The 25,648-nt window shown below is 40.3% G+C and overlaps 3 protein-coding genes across 3 annotated transcripts; 2 read left to right on the top strand and 1 right to left on the bottom strand.

Moving 5' to 3' along the window:
• Positions 1–6,714: 6,714 nt before the first annotated feature.
• Positions 6,715–11,436, top strand: LOC122846212 (syntaxin-11-like). Its single transcript, XM_044143000.1, has 2 exons — positions 6,715–6,845; positions 9,650–11,436. Exon 2 carries the CDS (start codon positions 9,652–9,654, stop codon positions 10,501–10,503), a length of 852 nt encoding a protein of 283 aa, XP_043998935.1. The 5' UTR covers positions 6,715–6,845; positions 9,650–9,651; the 3' UTR covers positions 10,504–11,436.
• Positions 11,437–12,607: 1,171 nt separating this feature from the next.
• stx11a (syntaxin 11a) lies at positions 12,608–16,434 on the top strand. Its single transcript, XM_044142493.1, has 2 exons — positions 12,608–12,724; positions 14,820–16,434. Exon 2 carries the CDS (start codon positions 14,825–14,827, stop codon positions 15,701–15,703), a length of 879 nt encoding a protein of 292 aa, XP_043998428.1. The 5' UTR covers positions 12,608–12,724; positions 14,820–14,824; the 3' UTR covers positions 15,704–16,434.
• A 1,666-nt stretch (positions 16,435–18,100) lies between these two features.
• On the bottom strand, positions 18,101–25,302 carry fbxo30a (F-box protein 30a). The gene is made up of 3 exons (XM_044142343.1): positions 25,042–25,302; positions 20,412–22,390; positions 18,101–20,294 (listed from the first exon to the last, which is right to left on the bottom strand). The coding sequence occupies exons 2-3, from the start codon at positions 22,338–22,340 to the stop codon at positions 20,091–20,093; spliced, it is 2,133 nt and encodes a 710-aa protein (XP_043998278.1). The 5' UTR covers positions 22,341–22,390; positions 25,042–25,302; the 3' UTR covers positions 18,101–20,090.
• Between the last annotated feature and the right edge of the window lie 346 nt (positions 25,303–25,648).

The following is a 25,648-nucleotide window of genomic DNA, read 5'->3' on the forward strand; positions in this document are numbered from 1 at the left end:
CAAGTTGATTTTATTTTAGCCGCCTCCTTCTCAAAGACACAGTTGAAACCAGATATTTACATCCGCTGCACAAAAAGACTCTCTTAGGTGCGTCATTCAGCGTCTTCACAAGGTCTTCTGCTTTTGTTCTGCACGCAAATGTTTCACACCAAAAACACACCCACCTCCCGTCCTGAACCGTAGCCGATTCCACGATGTTTATCCTCGAGACTGTTGGAGAACCAAAGCCTCTTCTGATCAGACTTTTGTTCTCTTATTTACGTATAATAGGGGGGTTGAAGCCAACCCACCGATGTTACACCCCTGATCCACGACGGCCACAGAGAAATAATACAGTGAACACAAGTGTAACCGGATGAAACCTCTTTGGTTCTGCAACGCCAGCTGCATGGTGTGAAAGCGCACCAGGCCCATGGTCTCAACAGGTCAACGTGTCTGACTGAAAGGTCAAAGTGATCCGTCATGAGGGGAATGGAGTGGTGTGTTTGTTGGGGAACTATGATGTGAAAAATGAATTAAATTTGAAGCACGCAGCCGTCGATTCAAAGAGAAACTGAAGAATCCTCTGTATTCTTCCTAAGAATTTTTTTAAGTCTTTTCTGTTTTGGCTGGTTTAAGTGCTACACGGCACATTTCCAGTTGAGTTTGAGCGTTTTGATCATATGAGCAGACAGCTCAGTTTGGACAGAGATCCTGATGTCCCAGCAGTTTTCAGGCTATTCTGGGCTGAACCGTGGTGGTGGTGGTTGTTGTTGAACTTTCTGACCCATTTCAGTTCATCTAATGAGTCAGTTTGGGTCAAATGGGAAAACTTGTTGCAACAGGACAATTATTCCAGCTACACACCGAAACTTGCTTTGTCCTAGAGAAGAAAAATTACAGCACTCCCAAAGCGCTTACCTTTAAAAAAAAGGAATAAAAAGTTGTATACACGCAAACTACACGGCCTAAACTATGCGACCATCACACATATGTGACCTTGAGTGACATTCGGTTCTAAATGAATACAGTTTATGAGGATGTTAGCCCAACCTGTCCAGCTTTAACATGTGTTTAGGGCCGTCATTATGAGAATATTTGACCTCTCTTCCTAAAAGCACATTTATGAGGTTAGACACTGATGTGGGATGAGAAGATGTCGTCCCAACTGAGTTGTGTTGAATAAGGATTCTGACCACACTAAACTTTTACGGATCCTGCTTTGTTCACTCACTCACACATAGTAAAACCGTCCATCCACCACTGTAATATTAATATTAGTTATTGTTTTTTTTTTCTTTTTTTACACTTTAACGTTTGGTTCAAGACTTTCCCCCAAAGAGCTGAACAAACCGTACTTGTATTTCATTTTTCAAAATGTTACGGTGCCTCTGATCACTATGGACGCTGACTTGGCCGTGACCTGGTACACTTTGTACTGTAAAGTTTTTACAGTCTTTATAATATAGTTTTCTACACTTATCAAAGACCCAAAGCACATGTCATGTCGGCTCAGCGCACGACTTCAAGCTCTGTATAGGAGGAACGAGAGGATGTTGCTCCATCCGGGAAGTCGCTGCGATTATTATGGAACGAACACGATTGATTTTCACTGCTCTTGTCCAGTTGTGACTCTTCGGGCGACTTGGTTGATTGGATTTCAGAGAGCATTAGAAGCTTCATGCACAGGACATCAGGAGGTGTCATGTGTTATTTTCATACCGAAATAATTCAGCTTGTAATAGGGAGTCCAATGTCAGATCTCATAACTTAGAATATCATTGAAAAGTTCATTTATTTCAGTAACTCAATTTGCAAAATGAAACATGTTGTGTCGATTAATTATACACAAAGTGGAGTTTTAAAGCCTTCGTTTGTGTTAGTTATGATGATTTCCTACTTACAGTTAATGAAAACAAGACATGGATGTCACATTAGATTATTAGATCAAACCAATAATAAAAATACATATTTAATACAAAATGAAAAGTATGAGTGATCCCCTGTTGAAGGTTTTCAAAATGTACTGTTAATCTGACTAACAAGCATGTTCTGACTTATTGACTGGCTAAGTTATGAAACTGTAATGTCAGCAGAATCATTTTAGAAGATGGAAAATGTCAAAGATGTTCAAGATTGGAACAAATTTCTCAGACAAATGGAAATCAACTGACTGGCCAAACTGTTCAGCCAACGAGAAATAATGCGATTCAGAGTTTGTGATGGAGCATGCGGGCGAGATGCAGAACGAGCAAAACCAAAACAGGCCGACGTGTTTCTGGAACTTTGATGGAAGAGCCTGACCCTCTGATTTACTTCAGCAAGGTTTCAAACGCATTTGTTCTCTGTTACCGAATGTTGTTTTTTAAAATTAGAATTATTCAATTGAAGTTCTTCTGGAATCTACAAAGTTTGCTTTCAGTGATTACATACACAAACATTAAAAACCAAACAGGTGGCCTCTAGGTTAGATTGATGCAATTTGATGCAGTTTTACGCTGCAATTTACTGCCTGATCTAATCTGCGAGCCAAGCAATAAGCTACATGTTTTCCGTATATCCTTTAAAGATTAATCAGGTTGCAGACAGGCTGGCAGAAAAAGACTTTGGTCTTCCTCTGGTGAGACTTATCAGGCAGACACTGAGGTTCTGTGGACTGATGGGTTAATAAATCAGTTATAAAGCAAGATGTGTGTGTGTGTGGGTGTGTGTGTGTGTGTGGGTGTGTGCGCGCCTTGCAAAATTCACACCTCTTGAACTTTTTTTTCAAAAACATTTATTAGGCTTCAACCACAAATTTCATGGGATTACACTTGATAAACCAACAAAAACCATTAATTTGGAAATGTTGTGTTTTTTTTAAAAAATGCTTAAAACTGTAGATTTCGAAAAGTACAGTATGCATATTATGTGAGACAATATTTACTAGAAAGTTATTTTGCTCCAGCAAGTGATTTGGACTGTTTTTATAACCACTTTTGCATATATAGAAACAGATTTTTGTAGATTTTTTAAATTTTTTTTTGTCCGTTCTTCTGCAAAATAGCTCAAACTGAGTCCGATTGGTGGGTCACTCGGTTCTGGCTCAGAACTGACTGGATTGTTCCTACACATGAATAAGCGCTGATTTCAACTCTGACAGCAAATCCAAACAAGATATACAAACATTTCAGTTTAACATTAAAAAAAAAAGCAAAACAGCAACAAACACACACACAAAAAAAACACACACACACAAACGGTGGGTTTGAATATTTATGCCAGCATTTAAATCGGACGTATGCAAAACTCATCTCTCCTAACTTATTGTGTAACTTTCTACATTCAATAATTTAGGGAAAAAGGTCCTAAAATACTCAAGTCTAAACCAAGAAACGATTCTAATCAAATTTATACCGAACAAAGTACTGGGTAATAAATATTTAACTTCATTTATGTGTTTGTCTCTGGTGAAAGACTCTTTTATAACCAACCCTGACATCCTTACAATCATCCAGGCTTTTGTATGTTCCATTACTTCCTTGAATCTCTTTCTGTTGTTTTTAAAAAGGATTTTATTTATCTTTTGTTCTCTTGGGCCAAAAAAAAATTTAAAAAATAAAAAATGAATGAAACGAGCAGTTTATGCTTTTGTGGGGCCAAACTTACATAACTGAGATGACGACCAAGGACACTCAACTTTTCCATAAACTTAATGTCTACACAACACCACAGCCCCCATGCTTTTTAAATGTTTTACCATCGCCATCAAAAAAGGATTGGATACAACCAGATTAGTTTAGGAATATTCTATTATATATGCCTGTCTTCTGTTAATCAGATTAGATTTGATTCTTGGTATTTCTGCTATTTATTTATGAGGAGTTAATTTGATTGAAAGCAATGGAGTTCCTAGAAATTTAACTACTTGGTTTTATGTGACTTTGTTGCTAGATATGTTTAAATTATCACATTAAGACAGTTTTGTTTTGTTTTTGCATTTTAACAATAACACCGTTATTGTTAAAATTCACTTAAATGATACCAGGATGCAGTTTGTCAAGCAGATGTACCAAAAAGTAAAACAGGCCGCCTCTAAAACAAGACTGACTGTATATAGAAATATCTCCAAAGCGCAGCAAAGTGCGAGCTTGGGAAATCAGAAGGGAGCATCTCCAAACCCATGACAGGCATTCATGTTAATTTGATCAGATGCTCCAAGACGCTGATGCTGTTATGTGAACCTCAGGACGGAGTTAATAAGTTGAATAATTAGAGTCACAACTCCGGTTAACTGGAAACGGCTGATGTTTTCTCCATTCAGAGCGGCGGCCTGACCGCTGAGGCCTGATGAGACGTAATCCAATTAAAACGCGGGGGGTCCGAGCTGCTCCCACCGCGTGAGCGTGCACGTGCGTGCATGCGCTCCCGTGTTACCTGGTCGTCTTCGGAGGTGCCCGATCCAACCCGGGAGAGTGCGGTTCCGATCCGGTTGGCCGAGTCCCCTCCAAGGCCCTGTCGCGATTTTTTCCTGAGGTGGACGTGAAATTAGATCAGAAACCGTGACTGTCAGCCGGAGTTTTTGAGATTATCTTGGCTGCGCTGTAAAAGCCGGTGAGGAAAAAGGGCAACGAAATTACATTAAATATTATTTGCAAAGTCGCAAGTTGTGTAAATATGCAAAGTTAGATTTTGAGACGCCAGCAAGGTTCCTTGTCTGACCCCTGTTCCAGATCTCGGATTAAGCAATCGCATCTTCTGTGTGAAAAGAAGATCAAACTCACTTTCCTCCAGCAGGAGATCAGTCTGGCAGGAGGTAATGGAAACCTGGTCTCAGAAGACTAATGGGCAGCACAGGTCACAATTAGATTTCACTTTTACTTGGCTTTGAATCCTGGAGATTTCCATCCTTCAGTTCAGGATGTATTTTTGGTTTGCTTGCAGAAAGCCGTTTCCCAGAGTTTGTCCAATGTAAACGTCTAATGAAAGAGAACGAGGCCGCAGGAGTGCGTGTGTGCGTGTGTGTGTGTGGGCGTGCGCGTGCGTGTGTGTGTCAGTGGGGGGGGTGTTTTATCTTTTAGTTTGGCTGTTCACATGCGAACATCATGACTGGCGATCAGCAAAGCCTAAAGACGTTTATTGATTTAGGAAAAAAATCTGAACCAGCTGACTGAGGGCTGGAAACACAATTTAGACTTTTTCGCTTGTAATGTTTGCTGACCTGAGTTAAAATCTATCAGGCATAAATCTAACTTCACTTGCTTGGTAGAAAATTATAATACATGCCTCCTTTGGACATGACATGTGGGTGTAAGGTGTATTTAAAATGCACGATTAGAAATAATACACTTGACATCAGTTTAAAAATACAACTTATTGAGTTAAATTAAGTTTCTTTGATTTATTGTATACAAAATGTTTATTTGTTTCTAGAAGCTCTGAACTATAGCTACCAATTTGTGTGGTTTCAATCTGAAAAATTTAGGAAATAAAACAGTAAAAATAGTCAGCTATAATAAAATCTGAACGTCTCTCTATTGCCTCCTTAGAGGCAAAACAAATGGCTTTTGTCACCATCTAGTGGTTATAGCCTGTTTTCTCTAGAACAGAGGTTTTCAAAGTATGAAAGGGTGAGCCCGCCTCCAAGGAACACAATGCCTGCTGCGCCTCCTCCCCCCTAAAAGACGCACTTTTCAGATTTCAATTAATAAGGGAGGAGGAGGGGGGTGGGAGGTAGATAGTCAGGTGGATACTTTTTGGAGGCGCTCTCTCAGGACCAGGTGAGTGGGAGACACTACAGAAAGACTCGCTGCTTTTGCTGTGGTTTCTAGGGGAATCCTCAGGCAGCGGCGGCGGCGGTTTTCATTCATGCTGCTCGTCTCTTTATAGGAACAACAACTGTAGTGTGTGTGAGCAGCAGCTGCCGAGTGACTCCGCAACAAAAGTCCCCTTTGCTACGCAAGCCGAGCGTGACTCAGAATCACAGAGGGCTGTGGAAATTGCTAATCATGCGGATCCAAAAATAAATAAATAAATAAAAAAATAAAGGTTTTTCTTTGGAAATATCTGTATCACACTGCATCCCACACACCCACTAAAACCTTGCTCTAGTTTTCAGCTTTTTGTTTTTGCGCAGCTCTCCTGGACAGGGTTTTGTTTTATTAAACCAGAAGCCTTTTCCACAGAAACCTCAATGTTAGAAGAACAAATCTCTCTTATGTCTTATCACGTCTGAACATGTAAGTCACACCCTTTGTGGAGATAGCATATCTAAAACACTTCCTGTTTTCTATTCCTACACTGCATGAAACAGAAAACCTTACCAACATCGCTGACATTTTTAACTTATAATATGAGGCCAATATCTTGTTCCCCTGGCAGACTACTTCACTTGTAGCTAGTAGTTTTTCATCAATATTAAGGGGTGGCTTTCTTAAAGCAATCTCCTATTGCTTGCAGACAGGTTTGTCATAGAAACTACACCAAAAATACTTTCTAAGATTTTTGTTTCTAGAGTCCAGGAACCGGTTCTGTTTTAACCTCCGAGGAAAACTGAACAGAAATTGATTTTCTGTTAAAGTTCACGCACTTTCAGCCGATCAGAGGAATGCGGGCGATCAACACCAGCTTCTCCTTCTGATAAAATCCTCGAGAGGCCGGTCTCCGCTTTGTACTCCGTTTCCATGTGATGCCGCAGGAATGCAGAAAGTTTGGTTTCTAAGGTGCGCGAGTGATGAGGGTTAACATTTACCTGAAGTCATCTCGAGCTGCCTGAGCCATCGCCGCGCTCGCCGGACCTTTCACCTGTCTCTACATGATCAGGATTAATTAGGGGGTCGCAAAGAAACGAGCTGCGAGGCCTCTACAGAAAAATCACACCGGTGCAAGTAAGGGATGAAAAAATTCTGTCATAGTGATTTCTTCTAATGTATAAATGATTTTAAAGGCCTCAGATCAGGAGTACTGGAGTCCTTCTGAGGAATAAAATAAGAAAAACTTGCTTTTTTGTTCTGTAAAGACAACAAAACAGACTTCACTTGAGTTCCACTATAAATAATTCAATTCAAAGTTTGAGCGGTTATATCAGACAAGCTCGGTTATTCTTAATCTGTCGTTTTTTTTCTTTGCTGGAACGTGTTTGGTGAGTTTTGAGAAGTGTCCCGCTGGATCTCCATCTGAGATGACCTGATTGCTGGAGACGCAGAGAATGTCGGCTTTAAAAAGGCGATGGGAGAAAGGTCACGTCTTAGTGAGGCCGCACCCCGGAAGCCTTCACACGTTCAGCTCAAAAACAGCCAATGGATGCTTCTTTCAACCAACGTGAAGGGATAAAAAAATCCAGTTGTCTGTTATTTATGTTCGTTTATTATTGAGTGCAGCCTTTTTGGTTAAGAGTAGGAAGAAAAAAGCCACACATGTTTGTTAAAACGCCACAGGAAGTCATGTTTGCAATTTCCCATAACCCACTCAGGGAGAGAGAAATTAAGAAAAACAGTTTAAAATTGAGGTTTTCTTTTGGGCCTCCATACAAAACTTTGTGCGGAAGGAAACTAACGCTGATCCCACTGTCCCTTCAGTGAAACGTGGTGGTGGCAGCATCATGGTGTGGGGATGCAGTTTTTCAGTACCGACAGAAAAGCCGGTCTGTCTGATGGCAAAATGGTCGCTGTTAAACAATACGGAGTCATTAACTGTGTCTGTGTACAAAAGCACTCCACACTTTTCAGGTTCCTATTTGTAAAAATAATTTTTCTTCTTCTATAGTTGTACGTTGTGTTGTGCTGGTGTATCACTTTAAAACATTTCCAGGAAATGTATTAGCGTTGCTGATGGTAATGTGATAGACTGTGGAAACGTTGGAGGATTTGTGAATATAGGATTGTTTTAAACTTCTACAACCAGCAGCAGCAGATGTAGAAGGTTCACTAAGTTGATCTGCAATCTGTTTAGTCCACTTCAATGCTTTTGCCTTTATTTATAATTTCTCTAGAACATCTACCCTAAAACTAAAACTGTGAAAAGTTTATGTTTGTACTTTAACTTCCTCTCAAATATCCCGTAAGGGCAGGCAGTATTTTATTTTTAGTCTTTGTTTTGTTGTTGTTGGTAAATATCTTGTATGTTCTGGTTAAAGATTACGCTCACATACTTGAGAGTCTTTTAGAGAACTTGGGGTTGAAAATGAAGAAACATGCATTTCAAAAGTGTAACTTTCTGACAGCAAAGTTTTACTTTCAGAACTGCTCTCTTCAACTCCCTGTTGAATTTCATTTTTTGCCCCCACAGAACTGACTTAAAGTTGTAGCGTGTAAATTATTCAGCTCACACGTACCACTCCTATCAGCATGGCCTCCGTCAAAAACAGAGAAAAGTGCCTTAAGAACCTACTTTCTGTTTTGTTAGCAGTTTCACACTGAGTTTTAGCCTCATTTATCGGCTAAAAGAGGGTTTTAGTTGATCTTGCAGGGCCGAAGTTACACACCAAATAAAAGAGATAATATTTTGACATTTTCAGAGTTTGTCACAATCCAACCACAATTTTTTTTCATGTTATAATTTTTAAATAAAATCTGAGAAGCTCGGTATGCCTTTAATCTGACACCCTAAAATAAAATTATCCAGAGAAGGAGCTATCAGTCAACAGGCAACAGGAGACGTAATGGTTAAACACTCTACACATTTAGTCATTTTGGCAGACTTTCAATAAAATAGATAAATAAAACTCATAAGAAGTCTTAACCGAAGTATTTTATAAAGCAGTTTGGGGGACAGAGAAAATATTTAAAAGAAGGTCAAATGAAACCAAGATGTAACTGTCATTGTTTCATATTTAATCTTACACGCCATTCCCACAGTGAAACACGGTGGTGGCAGTATCATGTTAGGTCAGGTCAGGTCAGGTTTGTTTGTATTGAACATTTCAGCAACATTCAAACTGCTTAAGACGCAATACAGTCACCAAGTATAAAACAAGCATTGAACTTTCCATCTGACCTTTGTCAAATGGAAAGTTTATTGTCACCAAAATCATCAAGCAAATATACATCAAATATATTGATCATCGTTCCAGTTACTACCAATCAGAGGCAGCTGTAAAAAGGTAGGTTTTTAGCATGGACTCAAAGAAACTTGGTATTTTGACTGCTTTGCAGTTTTGTGTAAGTTTGTTCCAGATTTAAGGAGCATAAACACTGAATACAGCTTCTCCATGTTTGGTCCTGGTAATGAAGAGTAGAGCAGAACCAGGAGCATTTCTTTGACAGGGACAGAGGTGGTGGGTAGATGGATGAAGTCCTGTAGAACTTGATGACATGTTGAGGAGATGATTCATCCTTCGATTCAGCCATTATGCACCAGGACCACACCTAAAGTTACAGGACACCAACCTTAACTATTATAGAGAAGACAATGGACAGATTGGAGAGGTGTTGAGTGAGGGAGGACTGAACCCAAATTCAAGGCACTCTTTTCAGATTTGTATATTGTTTTGTGAAATGTATAGATTTTCTTTTATTTCACATAGTATCTCAATGAAACACGTTCAAGTTTGTGGTTGTAACATGGCAGATATGGAAGTGTTTAGGCGGGGTATGGAAGGTTTTCTTAGCCTCTGTAGGAAGCACAGTTGTGCTTAATGTGTCACTGTTAAACAAATGAATGGATCTAACCTCCTTCCTGTTGTTCTTTTTAGACATGAGAGACCGACTGGGACACCTGCAGGAGGCCCAGACTGATCCTGAAGGTTTCAGCGCAGTGGACCTGAACGGCCGCTCAGAACACGAAGACTCCAACCCGGATCTGGATGGGATCCTGCAGCAGGCCCAGCGGATCCGTCTGGAGATCCAGCAGATCCAGAACGACATTGGCGAGCTAAAGGAAGTGAACTTCCAGACGTTAAACAGGACTTCATTTCCCGATGTCACAAAGCGAGACTCCAACGCAATCGGGATGGACATCAAGCGCAGAGGGGAATCTGTGTTGCAGCAGCTGCACGGGATGAACGACCTCCGGGGTCAGCTGGAGGACCAGCGGGGCTCCTCTGACCCCGCGGCCCGCGTCGCTCGAACCCAGTACCGCTACCTGAGCACCGCGCTGCGGGAGGTCATGTTCAGCTACAACGAGGCCGAGATGAGCCACAGCGAGGCCTGCAAGCGCCACATCCAGCGGCAAATGGAGGTGGTGGGGAGGGAGGTCAGCGAGACGGAGCTCGAGGAGATGATGGAGGGAGAGGAGCCGCGCTTGTTCAGCATCCAGGTGGGGGGCCAGACCGCCCGCTCGGCCCTGGTGAGTATCGAGAGCAGACAGCGGGAGCTGCAGGAGCTGGAGAGGAGGATCCAGGGGATCCAGGAGCTCTTCTTGGACGTGGCCGTGCTGGTGGAGGAGCAGGGGGTCGGGGTGGAGAACATCGAGAGGAACGTCCAGAACGCCGAGGTGACCGTCCAGGAGGGCACGTTCCAGCTGGACAGAGCCCTCGCATCGGATAAAAACAACCCCTTCAAGAAGATGTTTTGTGGCTGTTTTCCGTGTTACAACAAAACGTCTTGATTTGTGACAAGGAAATAACGGATCTGGTTATGACGGTGCTTATTTTACACCACCGGAAAAGATAAGCAGCATATCCAAAAACCTACAAGACAGGAGGTATAAGAGCAAACTGCTGTGTCAGACACCAATAAACTATACTGAAAATCTGTACCCACAACGCAAAACGTCTCTTATAAATAATAAGAGACGTTTTACCAACCTCTTCAAAATTCATGCTGTTGAAACTATTTTGTAGTTGCCACTGTCTATGCTTTGTAAGCTTCTCATGTTTAAAGTGAATCAAATTTTGTGCTACAATATTTATCTATTTAAACACATATATGAAGCAAGGGAATGTGCAGTTGTTACTCAGGAACCAGATGGTTGACAAGTCAAAGAGATGAAGATGTTTTGCTAAAAAAATTTGAATATACTGTAAACCTCTGGAGAAAAAAGAAGCTAAAGACCTTATGAAGGTCCTGTTTGAAGCTGATAATAGTATTCAAATCAACTCAATTACATTAAAAAAATACTTAGTTTATCCCAAATGAAAATTAAATGTTGTAACTCCAATCATCCAAGTATTGTTAAATAGTAGTGACCACTGTTGCATTTGTAAACCTGCCTCAATAAGCACAGCTCGGTATGAATGGGACAAAATCAAAAAGGCAAAATTAATAAATACTGAAGGAATATAAGCCTTTGAATGTAAAGACGTGTTTATGACTGAAAGACAAAGAAGAGCTTTCTGTAAATTCTCAGAATCTGTGGAGGAAATATTTCTACTTGTTTTTATGTGGAACACTTTGTTCTAATTGAGCTAACATTAATTTTGTGCTGCTTTCAATTTCCATGGCTTTGACACTAATATTTTTATGCAAAGATATGAAGTATGATGCAATGAAAAACACTGACTGAAGGTCAATAAAAAAAAAAACGATACAAGAAATCTGCTTTAATTCCTGTCATTTCTGTTTCTGCTTAACCCTGTTTAGCATTACATTTAAATACCTTATTATGTACAGATTAAATACCTTTCATGTACAAATACATACATAAAATGATGCATAAAATTCAGACTAATGTGAAACAAATGCGTCAATTTTATTTCAGATGTGTATTTAATCTTATGAATACTTATGTTATGTTAATCTTGCCTCTGATCCCCGTTTGGGCCAGTTGACTCTTATGAAATATGAGCGATTACGAGCTCTACCAGAACCAAAATAACTCTGAGTGACTTCCTGATTATTTATTGGAGTCACGGCAGCACATTTCCTCCTAGCAACAGATTAGAGATAATCACTTTTATGCCTCAATTTGCAGAAAACGTCTCCCACTGATGCCTTGTTGGTGTGAAACATGACTCCGTGTCAGACTGGTGCAAACAACTGAAACTAAAACGAGGATGAAAGGTTGAAGTGACAAGAAGAGACTGATGTTTTGTATCTTTCACATAGTAAACATGTTATGATGGTATTTGCCAATCTGTGCCTCCTTTCCACGCCATTTTAATGCCAGTTTGTCCCTTTATCCATTTAATTGACAAACCATTTGGCACTCATACACATATTCTAAGTGTATGTCTATTGTGGTTAAGTATTTTCATTAATTATGGGGATGGGGACGGGGGAAGCTATAAAAGTTTAAAATGTAACAAATCATTCATTTCAAGCTCATATTTTGAACGTTTATTATAAATCCTAGTTGCACAGGTGTAGCCTGTGCATGACTGGGTTGACGCCAGGTTCATCCCAGAGTTCAACTACTTGACTCCCACGTTAATAACAGGTTGCTCTAAATGACCCTTTTATGTAAGTATGTATCTCTGTGTTGCCCTGTGATTGGCTGGTGACCTGTCCAGGGCCTGACAAGACAAGCGGGTATCGATTAAATGGATTTTTAAAAAGAAAAAAGACTTTTTGACGTTTGTTTAATGTCTTTCTGTAAATAACCGCAGCATGTCACAGTGTGTGGTGCTGCACCTCCCAAATGATTGCTGGATCTTCTTCCTGCACCCAGCGGCGGTGATGAGGAGTTTCAGATGAAGCGCTTAAGGCGTGATCTTCCGCGTTGGCTCACGGCGCTGCAGTGTTTATCAGACCTCCTCACTCGGTTCACTTAACACGCTGCATGTTGAAATTCACATCAGTCAAAAAGAGGAAATGAGTCTTTCACTGCTCGCTCCTTGCGCTTCTGTGAGTTTAATTTCGTAGGACCGCTTGCAGGGTAACGCTTCAAGGTATGTGCAATCTTTTAAACTGTATTTTCTGTAATGTACTTCTATTATTTACTATCTATACGTTCACTGAGCGATGGGGTGAGTCAGGTTGTCTCTGTCAGTTTTTCTCCATCACTCTGACTAAAAAAACAACAAAACAAAACAAAAAACGTGTTCTGGTTTCGAGTTGTAACTTTTTGACTGTAAAATACAAGTTTTAATCGCTTATTTATCAGTAATACATGTTAATAGCGGATTTACTGTACAAGCCTAACTTAGTCAGAGACGAGCGGCTAAGAATATCTGCGCATCATCACATCTGAGGAAGTAACTCACGGGTTTCCTTCCTAGAAAACCTGAATAAGAACATCTGAAGTTTTTTTTTAATATATAGTTTTCTAAAAATAGAGTTTGTTCAGAATAGCCTCAAAGTTTCACAGAAGTATTTGAAAAATATAGGTCAGTTTATCTTAAGATTTCTTGTGAGATTATAGGCGTAGAAATACTCGATATGTCGACAAATTACAAGGTTCTGTTTAAACCAATGAAATGATGCAGGATGTGAAAACTAATGCAGCTGTAGCAATGGTCTCCAAGGCTGAGGTCAACTAGTGATGCTGGCACCTTTATTACAGGCTACTGAGTAAACTGAAGAACTCGTACACTCAACCAACAGCTATGTTTCTGATACCTACTTTTGTGGGTCACAAGGTGAAAAGTTAAGGAATATTTGATTTTTAAAGAAAATTGATTTATGGGTTCCACTCATATTGAAATGTTTAGCCATGATTTAACTATGCAAATAGGTTTAATTAGCTAAAGACATGAAGTTAAAGTCAAGACAAATCTTGAAAAACTCTTAATGAAATTTATTTATAGTACAGTTCATACAAAAATACAAACCTCACCCTTCTCTTGTGTGCTCAATAAATGTGGCTAACTGTTGTAACTAACTTCAGTTACATTCCAATGAAGTGGCTAATGTTCCTAAAAATATATATCATTTCTTGCAACTTGCAAAGAACCGTAATTAAGTGCATATTTATGCACTTAATTAAAGTAGAAATACCTTCAATATCTTACATTTAACAGACTAGCATCCAGATTCCTTCTATATAGGTTGGACTTTAGCACTAGCGCTACCGCTAAGCTACCTAGAGGGTGGGAGGTACAATCCTAAATTTTTTTTATATCAGCATTTCTGTTCACTGCTGGAGACAAACAGTAATAGCTAGCTTGTGGTTAGCTCAGTCAAGATCCTCAGTTCATTCTTAATAAAAATGTTTTTGTAACTAAAAAAAAAAGTGTTGTTAGAATGCAGCTTTTATTGGAAGGTACATTTACAGTAATTAGTTGAAATGTAAATAGATTTAATGTCTAATAGTTAACAACCTCCAAAATTTGTTTTTAGAGTGTGACCTTTATAGAATGCGATGTAAAGCACTTTGAACGGCTGTGTGTCTGAAATGTGCTGTACAAATAAACTTGATTGATTGATTGGTTGGTTGGTTGTTTTCGTCTTTTCGATCTTCAGCTGGTTGACTGTAACTTGGTGCCACCAGAAGTGAATTTCTTCCTCAAGTCAAACGACTCTATTTAGTTTACCAGAATCTTCTTGAGGTTTTCAATTAACTTTTCCGCCTCCTTCACAAGTTCTCTTTTCTCGTTGATCTTACACACAAATTTATCTTCACTCTTCCTGTTTTCAAGCTCTTTCATAACTATGTTATGAAACTACAAAGGCAGCTGGCTGAAACTGTTGCTAAGAGGGAGCAAAGGCTATCGGTACCTTACATTTACTCTACCTGCCCAAAAATGAAAGCCGAACCTGTCTACTGTTTTGAGAGGGAAGTTCTGCTGCCTGCAGCTATAGAAACGGTGACTGCATGCCACTTTAGTGACCTACATTTAACAACTGTGGCCCAGTTTGTGTTTAGGAAGGCTTTGATGCAGATCAGATAATTCACAAGAGAAGAAGAAAAAACAACTTCTGTTGTCCCTCTTCTGGTAGACATTCGCTCAACAGACCTCTGGTATTACAGTAGCTTCGGTTTTACAATGCAAAATGTTATTTCCCTAAACAGGTTGGCTAAGCTTCTTGCTCCCCCCCCCGCAGGTAAAATGAAAGACCGACTGTGCGAGCTGCAGAGTTTCCCCTCTGCCTCCGCAGAGGAGAGTGGCCCTAATGGTATCCACAGCAACGAGGACGAGGAGCTGCTGGAGCAGCACGCCGTCCTCTTCCAGGGCGAAGACGTGATGGACAGCATCTACAAAGACGCCCAGGCGATGAGGAAGGAGATGCTGCTCCTCAAGTTGGACGTGAAGCGTTTGGGGAAGCAGAACACGCGCTTCCTCACGTCGGTGAGGAGGTTTAGCAGCATAAAGCGGGACACCAACGCGCTCGGTAGGGACATCAAGGCACGGGGGGAGGCCATCTACGCCCGGCTGGAGAAGATGGGGAAGCTGAGCAAAGAGCTGGAAGAAGAGCACGGCCCCACGTCGGCCGTGGCTCGCATGGTGCGCTCGCAGTACGTGTCCCTGACCAGCGCCTTCCACGAAGCCATATCCGAGTTCAACGATGCTGAAATGACCCAGAGGGAGAACTGCAAAAACCGCATCCAGAGGCAAGCGGAGATCATGGGCAAGGAGGTGAGCAGGGAGCAGATAGACGAGATGATCGAGACGGGGAAGTGCAACATCTTCACGGATAATCTCCTCCAGGAGGGCAGGACTGCTAGGTCGGCTCTGAACGAGATAGAGAACAGGCACAAGGAGCTGCTGGAGCTGGAGAGCCGCATCAGGGACATCCACGAACTCTTCTTTCAGCTGGCGCTGCTGGTGGAGGAGCAGGGCACCATGCTGGACAGCATAGAGGCCAACGTTAGCGCGACTCAGGACTACGTCGCCCAGGCTACGGTTCAGATCAAGAAGGCTGTGAAATACCAGAAAAACAATCCGTGCAAGAAGCTTTTCTGCTGCTGCTTCCCTTGCTGCAAATGAGACTTCTTTAGCAAAACAATTCCTTTATTTGTATCTACAGAGCTGACCCCAGGCATAAGCAAAGTCTTCAAATTTGTGTCTAGTTTTAAGTGAGCTTTAAGATTACGGGGCCCTGAATCAGCTGCTGCCCCAGGATCCTGTAGAATCTTGTGTCTGTGTTTATTTAATTTAAAGTGTTGCACTGCAGCCGCGATGTCCAACATCAGTACTTTGACATCACAGCTTGTTTGTTTTTTTACAGTGTTAAGAAGAAGGAAGAGTCACTTCAAACCACACATTTGTATGCAAAACTTAGACAGTGTAATTTGGATGTTACATTTCCTGATTGTTACTTTGATTATATTTTAAGCAGCGCTCTCTGACCTGCGTTAAAGACACAAATCCGAAATACAATACTTTGAACTTTGTGTTTAGACTCTCAGCTTTATCATTTTTGCAGTGTAAAATATTTAAATGTGATTTTATTTTTTAAAGTGAGATTAAATGCCTTTGAGTGGTTTTGACGGCACGACCATGAAACTGGAAATAAAAGTGGTCCTGGTTCCTGCTGCAGCTGCTTGTTGTTCAACAGGTCTTTAGAAATACATTAAGGCCTCTAATTAAGGGAAGATTTGTTTACATGCTTTACGAAACTATAGCCTGGCCAACCTAATTCACCTGCAGGCCTATTGTTGCCTCACTCGACTGAGAGCTCCTGCAGTTTCAGATGAAACGGAGTTATCATAAGTCAACAGTACGCAACAGAAGCCAGTCACGTAATACATCAGCTTTTCTCATGACCTGAATCAATGTGTACGTGTTTGCTAAGGCTGAGCAACGACAACAATAGAATGTAGAGCGGATCAGAAGGCTCTCCGTTCGTGCAGCAGGCCTTCTGGCCTTGTGAAAATGTGCGACACCCCATCTCCCACAGGAGGTGCCAATTGTCAGCTGGTAACGTGAAGGTGAGTCAGATGGCCGTGGTTGTCGTGGACGTTTTCAAACTGCAACGTCGCCGCTCAGTGTTGAAATGAGTCTGCAATGATTGCACTTCCTCCATCAGCAGCATCGCTGTGGTTTACATGTCTGCGTGTAGGGGCTGGGGTGGAGTGGGGGCTTACAGGCAGAATGACCAGCACTGTTATTGGCGTTGCACCAAGACTTTACAAACACATGACAGCTCGTGTTTGTTTTGTTGTTGTTGGCTGCAGACATCAGCATGGCAGAGAAGGTTTAGGTGTAGGAGATTAGATTCGATGGGCTAAACCCTTGTGGGTTACAGGTTTGATGGGAAGTGCGGCTGTTTGAGAGTTATGTGTGGGCTTATTGCCTGTACATGTAGGACGGTGGGAAACTCAAGAAATTCCTTTAAAATGTTTACATAAGATGAATAAGGGCTTCTCATATAGGCTTGAAAGTTAAGGACAAATTTTATATTAGTAATCTTGGAACATCATTAAATCACTTGTCAATTTTAACCTAACTATTTTTATAATGCTGTCCGGCCTGAACACACAGACAAAACGGTATCAAAACTACAAGACCCCAGGACTCATTAAACATCTTCAGTTAGAAATAAGTTGTGTGAATTTGGTGCCATCTAGCTGTATGCAGGGGTTCTGCAGGTTTCACCATCTCAAATACATTTTAAGGCCATCATGAACAAAATTTAATGAACGTTTTTGTACATGACAGAAACATTCTATATTTTATATAGTTGTAGTCCCAAGCTTTCTTGCACAGCATCGTAAGGGTTGGCAACAAAAGCAAACCAGTGGCAAAAACACTGTCGTCCAGCAAGTGGCTATGAAATAACGCTTTTATCTAGACGCACAACGCTAGCTAGCTAGCAACGGTATGCTAGCAGTTAGTTAGCAGTAGCCTCAAGTCACAGAAGGTCATGAAAATACCTGTATGCAACGCAAACGTTTGACTTGACAGAAAAGTCCCACGGCACGGTAAAAATAAACTATATAAAATATACGAGATGAAATAGTCGTTGAAATGTGCTCCTACAGGTCGGTCTCTCTGTCAAATTAAATAACAGAAGTTTGTGGTTCTGTTACAAAGATTATGAATAAGGTTCCGAGAAACTAACTTCTTAACATGGAATCCATTTTAAAAAAAATTAAACCCTTTTAGCAAAAAAAGAACAAGAAAAGAAATGTCATATTTTAAACTATTCATAAACTATTACTATACATTTCTAGAAAAATTTTTTTAGTGTGAACAGCAAACACTGAGTGCTTATTTGCTAATGCAAAGAAAAACAAACAATATATGAACTGATTGATCCATCTTACTTTAGACCAGGAAATTTAAAATAATAATAAAAAAGCTCTGTGTAAACATGGCAGTTTTCAGGTAAAAATTGTGTTAAACCTGTATGAACATAAATAAATACAAATAAATGCATAAAACTGGCAGATTTCTTTATTACCTACAAACAAACTGACACTTTGGTGCAAGAAGAAAAAAACTGGAGTGAACATAAACTTAAAATACTGTCAACACACTGCAGACACAAAAATGGTTATTTAGAAAATAATCAGCAGATAAATTTTCTTCTCTAGTCCCTCTTCCTGGGATCATGAACTTATGGACCGATGAATGACCAGTTCCTTTAGTATACATACGTCTGTTTAAATTTGAACACTGGGCACATGTGATGAAGTATAGCTTAAGTACCTGGTGGTTCAAGTTAAAAGAAAATGAAAAAAGTAACCCAGATGCCTAAAAATATTTGTGGGGGAAAAAAAAAAATCAATCTGCAACTGAACTGATCAATACATGTTTCAAACCCGCATGCAGAGTGACAGTAAAATGTCAAGCAAAAACAAACCGGTCACCTTTAGGAGTTTACAGTACATGCATTCATGTGCAAATCAATAATTCACATCTACACCCAACTGTGGCAGGCTTCTTTTTTTATAAAAAAAAGGAAAAAGAATTAAGTACCAAAAAAAAGTAGGATAGCACAAGTGGATAAAAAATAAAGCTATGAGTTTACAGCAACTTCTAAAATATATATATATACATAAAGAGGGGGGAAAGAAAAACAAAACTGAAAACTGGCAGCTAAAACCTAAAGTAGCTGACATTTTCCGCTACCTTTTATTAAAAAAAGATTCAAGCATTTTCTTTCAAATAGAAACAAAACACACGGTGTTTCAAGACATGTTTATGCTAATGAAATAAACTCCACAATGAGAAAACAACAACAACAACAAAAAAACCCACTCATAAAATCTTAGATTTCTCTATTGATGCACTACAAACTGTGCTCGTCATACTGCGCGCTGTGATTGTTGTCTCACAACCGACATCACGACAAACGCATCCTAAAACCCTGAGACGCCATCCATTTTTACCCACCTGGCAGGTAATGGCAAACACATTCAACACATCAAAATGAAAGATGAAAAGAAGTAGCGATGTTCAAAATCGTCTGTTACGCTTCCTAAAACCTGACCAGCAGGGTTCTATGTCACTTATGTTTTCACCAAGTACATTCATATTCATCTCATTGCTCCATTTAGATTTTTGGAGCAAAGAACTCATGAAAAAAAAATCAAAAATAAAAAAATCTGCTGGTAAAGTTTGGCCAAACAGACTGGAGAATAGTGTTTTGTCATAAGTACTCAGAAATGAAAAGTAGAAATGAAGACAAAACGCACGCCGAAGTCGACACGCCAACGCTGGTGAGCTGAAAACAGAAACAACCGACTCCTGCTCAGGTGTTTGGTCAGTATCAATATTTTCTAATAAAGCTGTGAAAAAAAGTTTAAACTGGCTTAGTGATAACGTCTCACTAAGAATAAATCTGTCAGACATTAAGTAGTATTCGATTTTAAGTCATTAAATTAAAAAAAATATTCATTATATAGAAAAGTAGGGTTTAGCAAAACATGTATATAGGTTGTAGGTATTTGTTTTGATCCAAAAATAGGAATAATCTTGTATATTTTGCCAAGGTGAACTTTCACTATTCGTCGCCTTTCCCTGATCAAGATCCTTCTGATGATGAAATAGAAAGAAAGTAGTGGGGAAAGTTTAGGTAAATCATAATAGATATTGATTATTGCAACGTTATATTTCAGTAAAAACCTCATTCCAATTTAAAACCGGGCTGATATAAGTTTTAGTGGAACCATTTGAGTTGCTATAGAGAAAATCGTTTGAATTTCAATGCGACCTCAGCTGAACCCCAACACCTTGCTGACATCGTAAATTAAAGTGAAACAAAGAATAACCTGAAATTGACACCGTTCCAACTGGAGTTGCAGTTTCAAAGCGTGAAGAAAGTAAATGTCTGTAAACGCTGAAGAAAATACAAGTAGATCAAAGTTCTCTTGGTCAGCTAAAAAAATTTTTTTTTTTTAAAAAGGTGTCAAAAAAATGTCAGTGTTCATGCTACTGGTTTGAGGACCGATCGTAAGCATCTTCCCTCTTTCGTGAGCTCCCTGGTGAAGCACATGCACGGCAGAGGGATGGCTTCCTCCCGGCGGGCGATCGTGTTGAACTTGCACTTCTTCAGGTGGTCAGCCATGCTGGCGATGTCGGCGAACTTCCACTCGTTCACCGTACCGAAGGCCGTGCTGAAGCGCCACACCTGGCAGAACACGAGAACAGCATGTGACTTCAACCATGGTGAGAAAAACTCACATTTGCTCCAATTATGACTTTGACAAATGAATGACCATACAACATAGCACCTGAATGTTCTAACCTTGTGCGTTATCTGCCACGAGGGAGACCCGTCGTCACGCCGCTTCTTCTCCCACAGCAGGACGACCATGCCACGCTTCTGAAGCAGACTGGCGCACACGTTCCTCATGGTGCGAGACACTCTGGACAGCTGGCACAGACTGAAACTGTCGAGAAAGCTCGCTATGTGCTGCAACACCTCAAAAGGAAGACTGCTAAACTGATCGTACTGAGCGTCGATGTGGGGGGGCTTTCTTGAGTGGCCGTCTCCGGTTTTCAAAGGCAATCCGGGCTGCACCCCAAAGGACCCCAGGTGTCTGTCGTGGATGATCCGAAAGCCCTGCACGGATGGACAGAAGCGCCTCTGGGAGTAAGTGCAGCCGTAGTACGCCAAGGGGCAACGCTGCTCCATCCAGCCGTTCAGTCCGGCGTGGATGTCCCCGTGGACGTTCTTGAAGTGAGACGAAAACTCGTCGCGTCGGAAGAGCTGCCCGCACACGAACGTGAACATGGAGCGCTGTTTAGTTTGGTACCGCGCGACGCATTCGAGCACCAGTTCCAGCCGCAGCGTGTGGAAGGGGCTGGGGTTGGAGAGCTGCGGACTGGCGTGGTCGCAGGCTGAGGCCGAGGCGATGTCACCCACCATGGTGTTCGTGGCGAGGATGGCGGAAGGGAAGGAGAATGTCTGAGTGCCAAAGTCAATGTGGTAGCCGTCGACAAACCTGCTGTCGGAGATCCCCCGGCCTCCCGGGGAATCCCCGAGGCAAAACAGCAACGCTGCAGTGATGAGGTCAATGCCGTGGAGCCCCATCGGGTCCTCCTCTACCTCCAGGTCAGACGTGTCCACCGCTTTGTCCTCCATTTTTGCTCGAAACAAGTAAGGGTTGATTAGGGCCTGGGGGACGTTATATGTAAACATGCTGAGCACTTCTAAGTTCTGCTTCCAACACCGATACCTGCAGAGGCTCCTTCTCACTTGATCCGACACCAGGAATGGCGGCGTGAGCGGGACCAGCTGGGGCGCGGGCAGCTCTGGTGCTACGAGGGGTATGTAGTCCTGAGGGATGCGAGGCCAGACGAGGTCACCATTTTGATTTGGTTCGTCGATGACGACATCTTTTCCCTCAAAATGCAATTCCACAAAGTTCCTTTCTTCAGACCAGTTAGCAGCATCGTCATCTCTATCTGTTTCTACGGCGCAATCGACTCCACCCACAGCCCCCAGCTCACACTCTGGATCACTGTCACTATCAAGCATTTCTACGTTCCTCCCGCCTTCAGCAAGGAGACCGCTTTCCCCATTTTCTCCGTTATGGATCAATCCATTCTTATCTCCATTTATATTTTCGATGATTTTGCCAATGCTGTTGGAATTAGTGAGGATGTCCAGCGCAGCAGCTAAGCTCCTGGTTGCCTCCCCTGAAGTTCTGTACAAGTTGTTGTAAGGTTCTTCCTCCATTTCTACCGTTTCACTGCCCAACACAGACGCCATTTCATCACCATAGCCTGCTCCCTTTTCTCCGTTCTTTGACACATTGGTCGTAACTTTCAGCGACTCCAATAGCATCCTCTGATCCTGAAGAGCTAAGGCCATGTCCAGCTGCTCCACCTCGTCAAAGTCTTTGCTCAGGTTCTCGTAGGACTTGTGATCGGTGTAGCTCACAGGCCACCGGTTCCACTCCATTGTGCAACAAACTATGCTGGCAGGGCATGTCTCCAGATGCTGCGCCATCTTGATTCTCTTGACAGTGAAGGGGCAGCCAAAGCCGCTGTTTAGGCAAGGCTGTCTTTCGTAGGGACACAGGAGACGATGTTCGTCCAGCTTGCAGGAGTGAAAAACGGCCCCGCAGACGAGACGACAGCCAACCAGATCGCAGGAGACACCCGGCTCTGGTTTGGCCATGCACCTTCTGTTGATGCATTTAAGGCAGTGCGGATGCAGGTTCTCCATTTTAAAGGTGTTCCTGCCTGCAGCGGGTGAGTGTGTTCAAAAGCTGAACCCTGTACACAAAGACAAAGTATTAAAAAAACCTTTAATGTTTATTCTTAAACTTTTTCACATTGTGTCACAAGACAACAAACTCAAATGTGCTAGGATTTTTACACGTATTGATTAAGTGGAGGAAAAACTATTAGGACTGAAATGATTAATTAGATTAATCAATTTTTGAAATATTCAGCTAATTTAGTCATCAATTAATCATTATCTGGAGAATACAGACTCAGAAAAAGGCCATTTGCTGACAAAAAACAACATATTCAAAGCTGTAATTAAGCCAAAACTGGAAATTATATGTATATGTTTTGCTTCTAAGATAAAAACACCGTTGTTTGTAAATATGTTTTACCCACAACTCCTCAAGTGGATTCTTGTTTATATTCACCCAATTCAATACAATAAACTATTGCATTTAAGGAAATAAAACGTTTATTTTTATACTATTTTATACTACTTATACTTTTTATACTACAATTATCATAGGAAATAAAATGTTTATTTCCTTATTTAAATTTTTTTTTAAATTTATTTCAACCTTTTAAATGAATTTCTAGTATTGCATTGAAAATGCTTAAGTAGTTTAATAAAAATCTACAGAATGTGGCAATTTATTTTATCTGATTAATCGCCAGAATAAACAATAGATTAATCAATTACTAAAATATTCATTCGTTGAAGTTCGAAAAATTATGCACCGTCATACAGATGTATTCAATATTATTGAAAACTTTATTTACTTTAGTAACTCAATTCACTGAGTGAAACACATTACTGAAGATTAATTACAGACAGACTGATGTTTTTGAGCCTTTAATGATTTTCAGCACAGAGCTGCTGAAAACATGACTTTTAAAATTAGAACATTATATCAGACCAATAAAAAAAGACATTTTAACATAGAAATGTGGGCCTAATTAAAAGTTTAATATATTTTTAATTTGACAAAACCAGGTTCACTGGAATGCTTATGCTAGTTTAGTGAGTATGACTGTATTTTTTCTTCTTTTTTTTCAAATAGAAACTTGAAAAGTCTGGTGTTCATACAGTGATGTGAAACATTGTTTGCACCATTACAGATGAATTCTGTTTGTTATTTCTGTCCCACTTAAATGTTGTAGGTTATAGAAAATATACATAAAAATTAGATGAAGATAAACAGAGTGAATTAAAAAATAAAAAGCAATTCCCCCCCATGTTAAATCATAGCAGCTTTGATTCAGCAGATTTACAGCTTACTGGTTATATCCATACCTGATTACTGCCAGACCCGTAATATTCTTCTTCTTATAATTATTTTTAATCACTTAAACAGAACCTGCCATGTTGTAGGTTGTTCCTTTAAATCTCAACTAAAAACCCACTTGTTTAGAGTTGTATTTGAAAAGGAATCAGTTGCAAATTTATTGACGGAATCTGACTTGATGTTCTGTTTTTATTGTTGATTCTATGTTGCATTGTGTTTTTGTGTTTGATTTGATGTAAGGCACTTCGAAATGCCTTGCTGCTGAAATGTGCTATACAAATAAAATTAGTTTTGATTTAGGTTAGAAAATCTCAAAAAGGAACATACTGTACCCTGAAATAGAGAAACTGAACAACAAAGGCAAAAAGTGTAATCAACATCAATCATGAAAAAGGTTGCTTTATAACTACAGCCATTACCCACATGCATAGAAAATATGCAATACCAATTAACCTTTCTCAGAAAGACCTTTTGCACATCGAGCAACTAAATATTTTGCCTAATCCTCTTTATACTAAACAAGCTCAGGTATTTTTTTAAAGGAATTTAAAACACCAGATTTTAACTGAGCCACTCTAAAACACAGATTTTGTGATCTGTATTGTAGCTCTGATTGCATATTTTGCGTCATAATTTGCTTCACATTTCACCACTCGATACAAATGCATTTTACACTTTTCAAATAATTTTTCATTAAGAATTATAAAAATATTTCACTTCCACTTCACACACAAGACCAACAAACTAGTCCTCCTCCTCCTCCTACTACTACTACTAATAATAATAATAACTACACTAGTAAATAATTAAATATTTTGTCTGATGAGGAACATTTCACAACAGGATTTTTTTAGGTTTTGTGAAACCTGAAATGTTACTTTCAGAGCTAAAACTAAGCTTTTGTTCAAGATCTCTGGTATCCAGAAAACTTGCACAGACTTTTCCCTAACCAACACAGCCAGTTGATGGCTTATGAGTTTACTGCTTATCAGGACGGGTTATGGATGTGAACTGCGTTGTATCTCCAGACAACAATTTAAACACCCGCAGCAACGCTGCTGGTCTAAAATGAAAAGTTTAAAGCCTAATAATTATTGTTGAAATCTTCGCCGCAGCTGACAGCAGAGTTGCGCAAGAACAGCTGGCAGGTTAGCATTCAGCTAAACGTAAACAACGCAGCAGCCAGTGTAATTCCTTCTGCCTACTTATATTTCTTCCTCCTGTGACTTCACTAAAATAATAAGATTTAGATAAACCAGTTTTTATCACTAAACAAGTAACAGCCGAACAGACAGAAAAAAAAACTTTTCAAGCTAACAAAAGAACAACACAAATAGCCTGTTAGCATTAGCGTGTACAACTCTATACTCTCAGTTGTTAGCTCGCCGGTAGCTTCTGGAAACAACCTACCTGGGTTACTGAAGTCCCTGAAGTCTTATTTATGCTAATATTGTAAATTTTAAATTTGGTTCCTTAATTTCAAAGAGCCGGAAAGTATACCTACATACAAACAACTTAAAGTAGTTAACAACTTCAAATCTTGTGAATTGTCCGCAGCTGGTTTAGTTGATGTGGGTCCTTTGGTTCTGTCCGAGTGTTGATCCTGGTATGGAACGTCGCAGCGCTACCTCATCACGTAAAGTGACCTGTCACATTTAGGTTTATGGGCGATGTATGGCAGGTCGTTGCCATATAAAATCACACCACGCTTTTTTTTTTTCTTCTTAGCTAAATAAAACAATCTGAGTCAAATTAACATTCTTGCTTGTCCAAGCTGAAAATGAAGATACAAAAAAATTAGCATTATCTGCTAAATAATAGATTTCAACTTAGCTATATACAGCCTAATAAGAAATCTTTATTTGTCGACTGTCTCTTCACAACGGTTCAACATTCATCTGCCTAACTTCTAATGAAAGGTTCCTGAAAAGATCCCCACTCCTTTGTGACCTTAATATTTCCAAGGTTAAAAAATATGGCTTTGCTTCATGTTTCTCAAACTGGTGCCACCACTGGT

This window comes from Gambusia affinis, linkage group LG16 (assembly GCF_019740435.1).
Source record: "Gambusia affinis linkage group LG16, SWU_Gaff_1.0, whole genome shotgun sequence".
Lineage (NCBI taxonomy): Eukaryota > Metazoa > Chordata > Actinopteri > Cyprinodontiformes > Poeciliidae > Gambusia > Gambusia affinis.

What these genes read in the sequence shown, in the direction of transcription:
- LOC122846212 (XM_044143000.1), top strand. Translation starts at nt 9,652, where the DNA reads ATGAGAGACCGACTGGGACACCTGCAGGAGGCCCAGACTGATCCTGAA.
- stx11a (XM_044142493.1), top strand. Translation starts at nt 14,825, where the DNA reads ATGAAAGACCGACTGTGCGAGCTGCAGAGTTTCCCCTCTGCCTCCGCA.
- fbxo30a (XM_044142343.1), bottom strand. Translation starts at nt 22,340, where the DNA reads ATGGAGAACCTGCATCCGCACTGCCTTAAATGCATCAACAGAAGGTGC. An exon ending in CGTGGCAGATAACGCACAAG is followed by an intron (nt 20,295 to 20,411) that starts GTTAGAACATTC and finishes GTGTTCTGCCAG; the next exon opens with GTGTGGCGCTTCAGCACGGC.